Source organism: Coturnix japonica, chromosome 8 (genome assembly GCF_001577835.2).
Source record: "Coturnix japonica isolate 7356 chromosome 8, Coturnix japonica 2.1, whole genome shotgun sequence".
Taxonomy (NCBI): domain Eukaryota; kingdom Metazoa; phylum Chordata; class Aves; order Galliformes; family Phasianidae; genus Coturnix; species Coturnix japonica.
In genome coordinates, this window is record NC_029523.1 from 9,465,484 (window position 1) to 9,479,501 (window position 14,018).

Here is a 14,018-nt window from a genome sequence, read left to right on the forward strand (position 1 = left end):
ATCCAGGTTAAACTGATGTGACACAAACAAGTCTGTAAAATGACATTCCCTTGTGAAGTCAAAAGTCAGATAAGGTCAGGAGGAAACAAGTTTTCAGACAGAAAGGCTCCTTAATGTGGCACTGATCACAGAATAGTGGTTAACTGCAACGCACAGAATTTAAGAGTGCAGCAGAGAACCAAAACTTGCAAGCACAAGATACTGGATCATCCTTCCCCTCCTTGATCATCATCTTCTTCCTTTCTCTTTCAGCCTTTTCCAAAAGTTAAAATAACTTTTTACAGGTATTCTGACCTGTACTCTTTTTCCATGTGAAAAAAGATCTCCCCTCCCCAGTGACCCTCACCCAGGGTCACTATTCCATTTTTACGCCATTACACTTAGAACTAACAATCATCACAAACCAAGACACTGGAATTTCTTCCACAGTACTCAGAGATGAACTGCATACTTTTCAGAGCACAAAAGGTATCAGAACAATCTCTACTACCACAAAGTACATGGTATAAAAAAAAGTCCTTTCTACATATGTAGGACTACAGGAATACAGCTACTGAGACAAAGAAAGATGAAATGATAAAGGAATAATAATACAGGATAAGTATAAAATGTATATCCTTAACTTTAATCCCTAAGGCCATTTATAACAGTTACAAATGCAATATAAAACTAAGTTGCTTTTCCTGGAGGCAACTAGGTAATGTTTTTGAGTCACATTCCAAATACTAACACACTTATATTAGAAAAAAAAGTCTACCAAGCATACATGTAGTGATACATATTTGCTACAAGAAAATAGAAGTTAAATTTGGGTGTTTATTAATCTAGACAACAACCTAGCAATGTTTTCTGCAATATTTTTTTAAAATTCTGTGAATAATTTAAAAATGTAAGCCAAGTTTATAATACAAACACAGAGTAACTTCAAGAACAGATTAGGAGAATTAATAATAAAACACCTCTTACCTCTGTAAATGTTTGGTATAGCTTATTCACTTCCTCAAAAGCCCGGGGCAATACTCCATCATAGTCAGACCTCAGACTGAAAGCATGCAATAATTTCTTGGTTTCCTGAAGCAAGATAACAGCTGTTGTGGTGTCTAGTGCCTTACCTGACATTTAGAAATTAACATGGAAATTGAAAAATAATTAGAAGTTAAGCACTGTTAGTCTTAGGAGGCAAGTTTAATACTCAAATACCTGAATTTACTAAGGTGCATATAAGGCCTTGAAAAATGTTTCAGAAACATCAGATAAAGCAGCCTCAAGAGAAATACAAACAACTGGGTGTAGGGCTAAGACTTCTGCATCTTAACTAAGTCTTCCCAACTATCCATAATCTGGCAAGAGGCTCAAGTGGTATATCTAACATAATACTATGGAACAGCAATATCCCAGAGGGTCTGTATCTGTTAAACTCCAGTTCTTAAACACTAAATACATACACTAAATAAATATACTTATACTAAATAAGTACACTTTACTCCTCCACAAATTATTTATCAAATGCAGATGATTTGGCAACAAGGAACGACTGGATGTTGTGTTGAGGGACATGGTTTAGTGGGAGCTATTGGTAATAGGTGAACGGTTGGACTGGATGATCTTTTAGGTCTTTTCCAACCTTGGTGATTCTATGATAAAACACAGAGGGAAACAAAAGGAAGATTATCTGCTTCTTAAAAATAGTCAAAAGATTTCTGTGACCATTACTATAAACATTCTTTAAAATGTTTTTCCATTGATTTTGGTTACTATTTAATCACATAGAGTAAGTGCCCAGCCAAGACTCTACTTCTTTAACTGAAAATTAACTTTCTTAGAGATTCTCACCTGTACAAAAGTGATTATAGATAAATTCAACAGTTGCAAGTAAGCTCCTTGGCACAACATAACCAAAAACAGCCACCCAATGTTTTTTGTAACACTGTAGTAAGTTTGCTAATGTCCATGGTGGTTTCAAATATAGTATCTGAAAGATAACACATCTCAAAAGTCAAACAAATATGTCCAGCCCTATTCTTCAATAACATTATTTGTACTTGCTGAATCAGAATTCCAATGATTTCTCAGAAATAAAGTTATACTCATATTTAACAAACTGAACAAAGTTATCTATTTAAAAATTTTGATTAAGCAACATCATTGGATAGGCAAAAACATCCATGAAGAAGTATCCAGTGTGCAATAATAACCTTTCAACATTTGCATCATTTTTTATTCTCCTTTTCTCAAATACTCAAAACACCCTTGAGTAATCTCTTAATGCATTACATATGTACAAAAGCCAGAACAACTGTAAATACGCTGTTGATTATCTGCAACTATTAAAAAGAATAAACAGACTTTTCATAGCTGTGTCTATTATATTACAATTAATTTGTATATATATATGTATATATATACATATATACATACACACACATATATAAATATACATATATGGAGAGAGAGAGAGAATAGTTTGAAAATATGTTGCACCCGAGTACTTATTTTATGCTGACAGTATTTTTGAAAAAGTGAGTGCTTGGAGGTTAACATCCCTATAATTCTGTATCTGCAATGTAATGTGTGAATAATTATATTCACATGGTATATCAAAACACTCTGATGGGAGACAAATGCTTTCAACAAGTGTAACATTGCATAAAATATTATATATAATATAAATTATATAAAAGTAATTTAATATTTTATTGAAGGATATATTTTATAATGCAGAGATTTAACCACACTTAGAAAAGTCTAAGTGTAATGAAATTAATACAAAGAGTTTGGAAAATTCACACTGCATAGCCACATAGCCAGAATTTCTACTACCACATCATTATTACTGCAGGAATTACTGGTCAAATAAAATAACCTTGTTATAAAATGAAATTCTAAAATCAAACATCCATGTTAAGCAAACTGTTATGTTAATAAATTACATGACTTAGCTGTTTAGTTTAGCACAGGTACTGAAATCATGGAAGGATTAAACCTGTTAATACTTGAAATACAAAAAAAGGGGACATATGAAATTACCTCCATCCATAGGTTTCCAAATGCAATTTTCATTTCAGTCTCCAAAATACAAGATAAAGCTTCTCCTAGATTCCTTTCAAGATCTGGAATTATATTCAGAAATTGGGAAGTAAGATGAGTACCAGCTCTTTCTGTTTTCTGGAAAGTAAGATGAACATCACTTCCTTTCGTTTCCTGGAATTCTGTGTCTGTAAAGACAATGGGAATAAAAGGTACTAATTGCAACAGCTTCTATAGAAGCAAATATAGTGCACAAATCACTTGTTCCCGTAAATAAAAAACAGAATGCATTTTATGTTACAAAGCAGATAAGGTACATGTAATCACTTGTACTATGGATAGTTTTTATTTATGAGCAACTAAACAAGAAAAATCTAATTTCCCCAGAGTACTGTTCATTTGTGATATCAAACTCCACTTATTTTTTATTAAATATCTTAGATTATATACAGGCAGTGGGGTTATTAGCAAGTATGAGAAGATCACTTCTGGCTTTATTTGCATCTTTTGAAACATTAACAAGTAACCCAAGAATCTAGCCATACTGTTTGGGATGCACATGAAGCTAATAATAGAAAATGTAAAAGTATGTCCTCAGTATACAAGGTTTTACAACTAAGCAAGAATAGGACCCAAAGTGGTTCAACTGGAAACGCTGGTTTCCAGTCCTATAACATACGACATAGTATAAATGACTATGAACAAAGGTAATTCATGCTGCATTTTGTTTTGTTTTTCTGTAAAAAGAAAATGTATCATGTGAATTTCCTCACATCGTAAGAGACAGATGTTTTAATAAAGGTCTCAGACTTTCAGGGAGCTGTTTACCTTTGAAAACAGAAAACTTATCCAAAACAAAACAGCAGTACCGAGGATTCAAACCCTATAAAAATTGAGGCTATAGTAACTATTTTCCCTCTCCTACACTGATTACTAAGTCTCAAAAGCCAGTCTATGTTTACACACACATTAAACAAACTTACCACATTTCAACTGCTGCAGTTCAAGGCAGTTCTGATGCTTGTTTACATTCAGGTTCAGTAGAGCTGTAACCAAATCCACTTTACAGAGTGCCTTGATCTCACACACAATGGCTTTATTGCATAAATTTTTGTCATCTCTAGGAAAAGAGAATTCATTTTTGACATAAAACCGACAGTACTTCATATTAAGTAATACATTATGAATTAAGCACTGAAAGATTTGAATCTCGTAAGCTTATTTTGTAAGCTTCAGTATATAACAAAGTATACCTTCTTAAGAGATTAAAATCAGTTAAAATAAAGCAGAAAATTAACCAAACTAGCTACTCAGAAAAAGCCTGCTTTAAGAAAATCAAGACCATAAGTACTGCAGTATTAATGCTCAGCTGCTATGATTTTAGAATGCAAACAAGACTATGATTTCAAGACATTCATATCTTATCAGATTGATATAACATAGCCTTGTTTTCCACATTTATATCTTTCTGCTGGCTGAATTATGTTCATAGATACCACCCTGAGGCACATATACTATAGCAGAACTACTACAAACTTGGGCTCTAGTACTCTCTCACAAATTCCCATTGCTCATACTGATAGAGGCATTTTCAGATGAAAAGCACTTTGTGGACACCAGCAACACCTTCTGTTCTTTACTCAGAGAAATCTAAAAGTTGAGAGAGCTGGCACTCCTCAGCCTGGAGAAGGCTCGGAGGGGATCTTATAGTAGCCTTCCAGTACCTGAAGGGGCCTAACAGGAAAGCTGGGGAGGGACTTTTTACAAGTGTGTGTAGCAACAAAATGAGGGAAAATGGCTTCAAACTGGAAGAGAATAGACTTAGACTAGGTTTTAGGAATAAATTCTTTATTATGGGGGTGGTGAGACACTGGAATATGTTGCCTAGCGAGGTTATGAATGCCCTCTCCCTGGAGGCATTCAAGGCCAGGATATAAGAGGACTGTGAGCAATCTGGTCTGGTGGGAGGCATCCCTGCCTATAGCAGGGGGCTGGAACAAGATGGTCTTAAAGGTCCCTTCCAACCCAAACCATTCCATGATTCTATGAAATACTGTTTTCATCATCAACCCAGTCTAACACATCAACTTACACAAACCAACTGATACTTAGGTAATCAACTTTATGTCCTGAAACATACCAAACTGTTTATGGTCTAGGAATATTAGTCTTTTAAAAAACTGTTACCATCACAGAGCAAGCACAGAAGTCAATCTGTCTCCCTCTTCTCTCTTTCTAAGATTAATTGCAATGCTGTTTATCACCCTCCACAAACAACGGCAAACCCACCTGGGCAGCTATCTGTATCTCAGTCATTAATAAAAATACATTTTTAATCTCATAATTCCAATATATTTGTTACAAATTGGAGTAGAACTTGTGGAAGTTATTCTTCCAAGTTTTAAAGTTGAATAAACTTTACTTCAGGCCTAGTGCAGTTGAAGGCAATTACTGCTACAATCTTTGTGTTTTACTGTACTATTCTACAACAGCTTCTAAGGGAGTAACTGCTCCTCAAAAGATTATTTCAGTAGCAGCACTTCATTTTAAAATATGATTTGAAATGCTGTACTTGGCACCAAACTACCTAAAATCTCATAAGAGACCTAGAAACACACAGAAACTCACGTGCACAGTATAACAACAGCTTGAGGAAAGAGGCTCTGGTACTGCAGACAACATTGTAAAACACGATCATCATTGTTTTCATCACTCAGGCCATCTGCAAATTTAGTTAAAATAGTGCTGATGTGTTCAGAATCGACTACGCATAAGAAATACTTCATTGCAGTCACAGTACTATTTCTAAATGCAGAACTCAGACAAGGACAGAGAAGCGTATTCAAAGTATAAATCTAAGCTTTGAATTCTACTACTCCTACTACTCCTCTCAAGAACACCACCATTTTGGCAGAGAACTTTCAGTGAGCCCTGCATGAACTTCTAAGTATGTTAGATTCTATGACAACGGACTCAAAACCAAAAGCATATAACAAAACTTTAGCTTGTAGATTAAAAGAAAAAAAAATAACCAGATGAATTTTCATTAAGTAATTATCCACTGAGCAACTTAATAGATGCAGTTTTAAGTGAGAAATAACCAATAAAACAATAGTGAACATCTGCATACTATAGCCACAGGATATGCACTGAAGACTCTTGTAAACAATTAGCATGTTTTAATTAGCAAACTGCAAAGTCAGATTGAAGACCATATTAAACTACAAATTTAGTGCTAAAGTTCATACAAGGATTAAGTACCCAAAACCAAAATGATTGCATGTCTTACACATTTTTTGTGAAGCAAGTTGCATGGATTGCCCCCACAATTTTGAATCTTGATTTTTGAGACACGTGTAGATGAACTGGACTGCAGGAATAGCTTTCTGTCTAACATGCAGTAACATTTTCCCCTTCTTCAAGTTATCCAACTCTTGTAAAACAACCCAGGGAATTATCAAGGCAAGTTTGCCAACCCCTAGAATGAAAAAAAAGGAAAAAAAAAAAAAAAAAAAAAAAAAATACATTTTGTAAGGGCAATTAAAATCCCACAGTTAAATTTTATTTCAAACACTTTATATAAGCTCATACTTTTTTCTTTTTTTTCTTTTTCTTTTTTTTTTTTTTTTAAATTAAGAAAATATATTGACAGCAGTGAGTAGCAATATTAGAAAACATTTATAGTGACCAACATCCTGTCACACACTCACTGCAATACTTCAGAGCAAGGTAACAGCAGCTGAAAAAAATGGACCGAAAATACTGGAGGAACAACAGCAGTCACTGTGCAAAACAAACCATTAAATGAAAGGAGCAGTGGTTGTGTTAATTGCCAATTAACATTCTTAAGCAAGGAACAAGAAGAATGGCTATTGGACTGTGGTTTCATTTGTATCTAAGTATGGTTTGAACTTCAGAACTATCACAAATGCATTATAAATTGAATACATTATAAATATTATAAGTGGAATATATGGTAACTCAGAGATTTCATAACTGCTTTCTTGGTCCACCCAAGACAAATACTTCAATTATCGGCCATCCTATTCTACATGGTAAAAATGCAATTTTTAAGATATCCACTAGCATCCATATGCTTTGTAGTAAACAGGTAATCTGCAATCTTCTGAACATTTTGCATAATTGATCTGGTGCAACACCAGAAATTGGGAGCTGCAAAATTTAAATAATGCATTTGAGGTAGCAGTTCCCAGTTTACACAACACAATTCCTATACTGACAAATAGACATTCTGACACATTCTTGAAAATTACTTGGGCTCTTATTAATGTTATTTTCCACATTGCTGGAATACCTGTATTCATTATCTAAACAAATCAAACCACCACGATTACTCTTATAGTTTCCAAATATGTCTAACAACAACTAATAAGCCCAATCCTAATTCTTCTAACAGTAAATCATCATTACCACTAGTAATGGACTAAATGTTTCAATGTATACTCTTGAAATATCCTTATCAATGACCTTGACAGTGAGATTAAATGCACCCTCAGCAACTTCACAGATGACACTAAACTGAGTGGCTCAACTGATAAGACAGAAGGATGCCATTCAAAGAGACCCAGACAAACTGAGAAGTGGGCTCATGTGAACCTTATGAGGTTCATAAGTCAGTACAAGGAACCACACTTGAGTCAAGGCAATCCCAGTTGCGTGTACAGACAGGGAGAAGAATTCACTGAGAGCAACCCTGATGAAGACTTGTGGGTTCTGGTAGACAAAAAGTTTGACATGAGCGCAGGACATGCAGCTTGCATGTGAATTACATCCTGGGCTGCAACAAAAGAGGGGTGGCCAGGAGCGAGACAGAAAGCAACTGACCCCCTTTACCCTACTCTTCAGAGGTCCAACCAGAGTACTTCATTCAGGTCCAAGGCCCCCAACTCAGGAAAGACACAGAGATGTTGGTGTGAGACCAGAGGACCACCACAAAGTTGCTCGGAGGGATGGAGTTCCTCTCCTGTGACAGAAGGACAGGAGAGTTGCTGGGCCTGTTCAGCCTGGAGAAGAGAGACTCCAGGGACCCTTCACTGTGACCATCCAGTACATGAGGGGAGTTATGGGAGGGAGACCAACTTTTTACAGACAGTGACAGGACAAGGGGGAGTGATTTTAAACTAAAAGAGGGGAGATTTAGGTTTGATTTTAGGGGGAAATTCTTTATTCAGAGGGCAGTGACGCCTTTCACAGGCTGCACAGAGAAGCTGTGACTACCCCATCCCTGGAGGCATTCAAGACTGGGTTGGAAGGGTCCCTGAGCATCTGATCTGGTGAACCAGCTCACAGCAGTGGGAGTGGAACTGGATGGGCTTTAATGTTTTTTCCAAGTCATTCTATGATTCTTTGAGACATACGTACAGAGAATTTAAGGGCATAGGTATAAGCATAGTAGGTTTTACTTAATATCTGAACTTTTCTTAAGAAGCCTACTTGGGTTCACAGAACCAGTGTAGTAAGCAGGAGTTTCCTGGCTCATGTGAAACCTACTGTCCTTTTAAGATCAGATGGCTTTTTTAGTGTTGTTTGTTTGTTTCATATAGCCTGATATTCTTACATCTGCTTTTTCCAAAAATTCTTGTGGATCACCTTTTATTCACATACCTGGTATATCCTCAGATTTTAGGGACTTGATAAACTCAAGGTGACTAATCATTATATTTGTATCAATCACCACTAATATGTTCAGATTGGAAGAAGAAGTCCCTGGGGCAAAAAGAATAATAACATAGTTATTAATCTAAGAAAATCAGTTGTGTACTCTCTACTCAGGCCACTAAATGATTTTAATAACCAGATGCTTGTACCGCCAAAAAACACAAGATCACAACATACCAGCAGAAATATTTAAATCCTGTTCTGGAAGATCTATTTCCATACTCGTAAGTTCTCCACAGGTCTGTACTACAGATTGGGCCATCCTCTTTTCAATACGAGCAACATGCAAATCCTCAACTATCTGCATCTACAATAAGAGATATGTGCACTTCTGAAATCAATTATGTATAAGAAATCAGTTTCAAATTGTTTTAAAAAAATTACTTTTGCATTAATTACCTTGCTTAATTGACTAAAACTGAAAGATATAAAAAAAAAATTAAATTGGTACAGAAAGTGTAAAGCTATGAGTATCTTTCGCTTAACCTCCAGTATAAGAAGTCCACAAAAAGACATCCAAAATACAGCCAAGAAATCTTTGCTTTGAGAAACCTTTCTGCTAGCATCCAAAACTTTTCTTCCTTTTTTGCTGCATAGTCTGCAAGTAACCTGCCAGACATTTCTCAAAATAAAAAGTTCCTCCTCCTACTGGAACATAAGAGATTGGAAAATGAGGTAGCTAGAGTATGCAAGCAAGCACGAAGGCCCCTTGTGCTGCAGACAGTAAAAAGAAGGCAATCTTCTTATCTCAAAAAGTTCCGGTTACTACTTCAGCAAGTTTAGTTAGTATTTGAAAAAAAGATTCCACATATCTAGATCATACCAATTGCAGACCAGCAATGCAGAATACTAGGAAAGGTCATGGAATTGCTAACTACACAACCTCAATGCCATGAATTGTTAATTCCAACTAAGAAGAGTTAAACGAAAGCATTACCAACCTCTTGGTCTCCTTTTAGGTACTCACAGCCTTCAGGCGATGGAAAGACTGCCTTGCTTTGAGGGGATGAAAAGCTCTGTAGGAAGAATTAAAAAAAAACAAACCAAAAACATACCAACACCACAGAATATCAAGTAAGACTGAGGAAAAAGACTCAACGTTTTTTTTACTCCTGTCAAGAGTCAGAATAAAGCTCTCTAATATTATGTGTTTACTTAACTTTTGGGTAGATTTTATATTCTCTCTTACTTGGTAGGAGCAAGATGTGAGTGAGAACTCAAAAGAAACAAATACTAACAGAAACAGAACATAAAACAGTCTTTTTTAAAAAAGCTGTTTTTAGAAAACACCGAAATTAACAGGTAAAAAAACATTCTCAATATCTATGATAAAGTATCTATATGATTTCAAAAGGCCTTACTGGCTTTCTTTTAAAATAAATATAGCAGTTAACACAGTAAGGTTTTTTTCTCAACTTCTGTGGGTTTGTAACTGTGAACTCTTTGAAATAAGTTTTCTTTTGACAACCACTTAAAAGTATTACTGAAGTATCTGATTATTTTAATGGCTTTTCTTCATTTGTTTTGAAAAAATCCTTTAGAGTTTACACTCACATTTTAGCAACCAAACTAATTCAGTGTCTTGATTTGGGCTCGCTGGTACAAAAATCAAAATATTAATAGAGTGAATTGAACAAAAGTTCATCAAGACTATTAAAGGTCTGAGGCATGTCGTATGAGAGAGAGGTCGAAAGAGCTGGTATTGTTTAGCTATGAAAGAGAAGACTGAGGGAAATCTAATGTCCTAATGGGACAGTTTAAAGTAGATGGAACCAAGATCTTAGTGGATCCCAGAGAGAGGATAAGAAGCAAAAGGCACAAACTCAAACAAAGAAAATTCCTTTAAAAAAACACTTTTTTTTCTTTTTTTTTTCCCAACTGTTAAGGTGCTTGAACAGGTTGTCCAGAAGGGCTATGGAACCACTGTCCTTAGAGATGCCCATTGGATGCAGTTCTGGTCAACCTCCTCTAGCAGGGACTTAGACAAGCTGATCTCAAGGTGCCTTCCAACCTCAACAATTCTGTGATTCTGTATGTAATTACATACATTCAAAATGATCACAATAACATAAAATGTACAGAAATCTCTAATAATTAATGCTAGGCACGCTAAACAAAGTAAATAAATAAATAAGGACAATCAAGATAAAGATGATATGTAAACAGAGGTGCAAAAATGAATACAAATCAGAACTCAAGACTGAACCTGATCACAGACAAGTTCTCCTGGCATCACTTAGCTGGCAATAAGCACCTATTTGGCAGGGGCATTCATTCTCTCAGTTTGTACACACAACCCCATCAGCTCAAAAAACTGTTGACTTACCCCTAATTTGAAGTATTCCATACCCCGGGAAGAAAGAAAAAGCTACAAAAGCCTACATACAGACTCAGTCCTACCATGCAAGACCTTCATTTTTCTAGTTTGACTAAGCATTTAGCAGAGCAAATAAGCATTTTAACATGATTTACAGTGTGATCAGAAAAATTCATCTAGTTGGCTACAGGATCCTGAGTCTTGCAAGAAGACAACCTACTTACAAGAAAAGTACCTGACATTTAGAAACTAACCTAGAATAAACATCTGCATAATATAAAAATAACTGAGTTCTCATTACCTGCTTAAAACATAATGCTGTGGCTTCAAAGGCCCCTTTTTCAGTCCCTGAATTACAACTAGCTTGATCAGCTTCCTGTTTTTTCCATTTGCTACAGCACCATTGCTGTGGTGTTTCAGTTGAGCAGTGTGACATATGCTTATTAGCATGGTGATTTTTCTTAGAAAATTCCTTATCTCCTTTATACTTTTCTTCACAAGTCCTAGATAATATATTTGACTTCTTAGTGACAGGTCTATCACGACACACAGTCTCTGTAGATGTGCTAGGTGGCTTTTTTTGAATTGTAGATCTCTCTGCCTTTTTAAGAGGTACATATAAATTATACATAGATGACTTATGTTTTCCCAACACAGTTTGTTCAGCTTTTACTTTTAGTTTACAGTGTTCAACCTTCTTTTTCTTCACCACCTTGTCTCTCTGAAGTGCAAAGCTATGACAGAGTCTTTTTCTTTCTGTACCATCAAAAGGACCTATGGTATGATTTTCCCTGCTAGTTGTCACTACATCAGCAGTGCATGTACTTTTTCCATGTTTAACTTCTTTGGATTTAAATTGTATAACTATTCCCTTTCGCTTTTCAGATGCGATTAAAGAATTAGCTGTGGTTGTGCTTCCATTTGGAGATTTTCCTTGGGATTGTCCATCAGCACCAGTATTAGCACTTCGGTATTGTTTCTTCTCTTGTTTGCTTTTCTCTGTTTTGAATCTACAGAAATTTTACAAACAAAAAGTCATGTAATATATCTCAGTTAAGATAATACAACAAAAGAAAAAAACAAACCAAAACAAAAAAACCAAAAATGACTGCCTTAAATTTAGGCAGTTACAACTAAGTATTTACAAGTACCACTTTGATGTATATTTGAACGTGAACATGTAGCAACATCTATCCTCTAATAAGACAGCTTGCTGTAAGGCTTTCAGTATGTAAATCTTTGGCTGTAGAGTCATTTCAAATCACCAAAATAAGAAAAACCTTTTTCAGTATTTTACTACTTGGAGAGATGTCCTATTACAGTTTATTTCCATCTTATCACACTGATGAATTTTAACAGCATTTTGATTATATGTAAGGTGTATCACCCTAAAGATCAAGTATGCAGCAGTTAGGCTTGGTCAAACATTGCCAAGCACTTAATGGCCCTCAAATGGGACAGGATAAACTGACTGAGGAACCTGGAAAAGGAACAACTGAGGGAAACATATAAACCTTCTACAGGAATCATAATATGATGACTGCATAAGAAATTATTTCTTATAAAAGCAGAGAAAATATTCATTAAATTTATCAGATGCTAAGTTTAAAATGCCCCCAACATTTACTCCCGTGCCCTATACTGGTACTACCAGAAGGCATTTAAGAAATGCCTGTAGAACAGATAACTTGAATGCCCTGACAAGTATACAAGATTTTGCCATGATTAAGAAACAATCCAAAGCTTTACCATCTCAGGACTCATAAGAACATTCTTACTCTACATTAGTTTTCAATTACTTTTTACACTTGCTACACTTAAAGTGAAAAGTTGCTTTCTTTGCCTCAAGTAGCCTATTTTTTGCTAACAGAACATGAAATATGCAGTACAGATCAACAAGGTAGTGCTCAAAGCAGAAAAAAAAAAGGCTTTTTGTAACAGTAGTGTTGGAAGGATACTATTCCTGCTTTATTTGAATTGCAACTATATACTTAGAGTTTACAACTGTTTGAATCCTGCTTTCTCAACAACCTTAAACTGAATGGTTCAGACAGAATCCACTCACAAATCTACTCATAAATGAAATGCCAACACTTTAGCTAAAATGCTGTATTTTATTTAGTGAACAAGTGGAAAACAAATCTTAAATTCATTATTCAAAACAATCCAACAGTAGTTATACCTAATGAGAATTTACCTTTGAAATTCTGACTTTCTTTCCACAGTTTGATTATAAGACCTTGTGACTTCAGAGTTCTGAAAAAAGAAAAAAAAAGTCCAAGTGCTCTTAGAGATAACTGCTGTAACAAACTCTTCACAAGATGTCACAAGCTATTATTTCGTATTAGAATCTCTTCACAAACTCTTCACAAGATGGCACAAGCTATTATTTCGTATTAGAATCATAGTGATTTTGAGTAAGCTAGAACTAGTCACTCACCAAGTATTTATTATGGGTAAGGATTTTTTTTTTTTTAATCTCCAGGACTAACTTTGAGATGTGTCCTTGCTCAAGGGGAAATCCTGGCATGCAGCCCACCACCACGTGGAAGAGCTGAAGGAGCTCTGGGCCATCCCCTATTTATGGAGTGAGAAGGTTTGCACACAGTCATTACTCTGCTGTTAGACAAGATGTCTACACCTGTTCCTCCAGCATCTCAGCTGAACCAGATGATAGCCAGTCAGAAATAGACAGCAGATGGAACAACATTGTTAAGCACTTCTTATCATGCTTATTCCATAATCCTAGGAGTTTTCTGTCCCTCACCCCCTAGCCCTTTTTGCTGTTTTTCCTACAGTCTCTTCCCAAGCATCCACAACTTGCTGACACCAACTAATGACATCATCCAAAGCAGGAGGCTACCCAGCTTGCAGGTAGGGAGACCACAACAGGGAGCTCAAAGGAGTCTGTAGGACATACAGTCAAACAGGCTTTCTTCTAAGGTTCTCTCTTTACTTATTACAGATCAATACATCACTACTAGCAAGAATACTG

General features: G+C 35.6%; 1 protein-coding gene across 6 annotated transcripts in view; it reads right to left on the reverse strand.

Moving 5' to 3' along the window:
- SWT1 (SWT1 RNA endoribonuclease homolog) overlaps positions 1-14,018 on the reverse strand; it is a 40,770-nt gene that overhangs the window by 22,306 nt on the left and 4,446 nt on the right. For 5 of the 6 annotated variants that reach the window (XM_015869850.2, XM_015869849.2, XM_015869851.2 and 2 more), the window contains exons 3-13: positions 13,221-13,279; positions 11,325-12,033; positions 9,648-9,722; positions 8,884-9,013; positions 8,653-8,754; positions 6,317-6,505; positions 5,656-5,749; positions 4,011-4,147; positions 3,028-3,215; positions 1,834-1,972; positions 967-1,112 (exon numbers count right to left, since the gene is read on the reverse strand). In XM_015869850.2, the coding sequence (XP_015725336.1) occupies positions 967-1,112; positions 1,834-1,972; positions 3,028-3,215; positions 4,011-4,147; positions 5,656-5,749; positions 6,317-6,505; positions 8,653-8,754; positions 8,884-9,013; positions 9,648-9,722; positions 11,325-12,033; positions 13,221-13,279 (1,968 nt within the window). The remainder of the gene's footprint in view (positions 1-966; positions 1,113-1,833; positions 1,973-3,027; positions 3,216-4,010; positions 4,148-5,655; positions 5,750-6,316; positions 6,506-8,652; positions 8,755-8,883; positions 9,014-9,647; positions 9,723-11,324; positions 12,034-13,220; positions 13,280-14,018) is intronic. The other variant, XM_015869852.2, reaches the window with a different exon arrangement.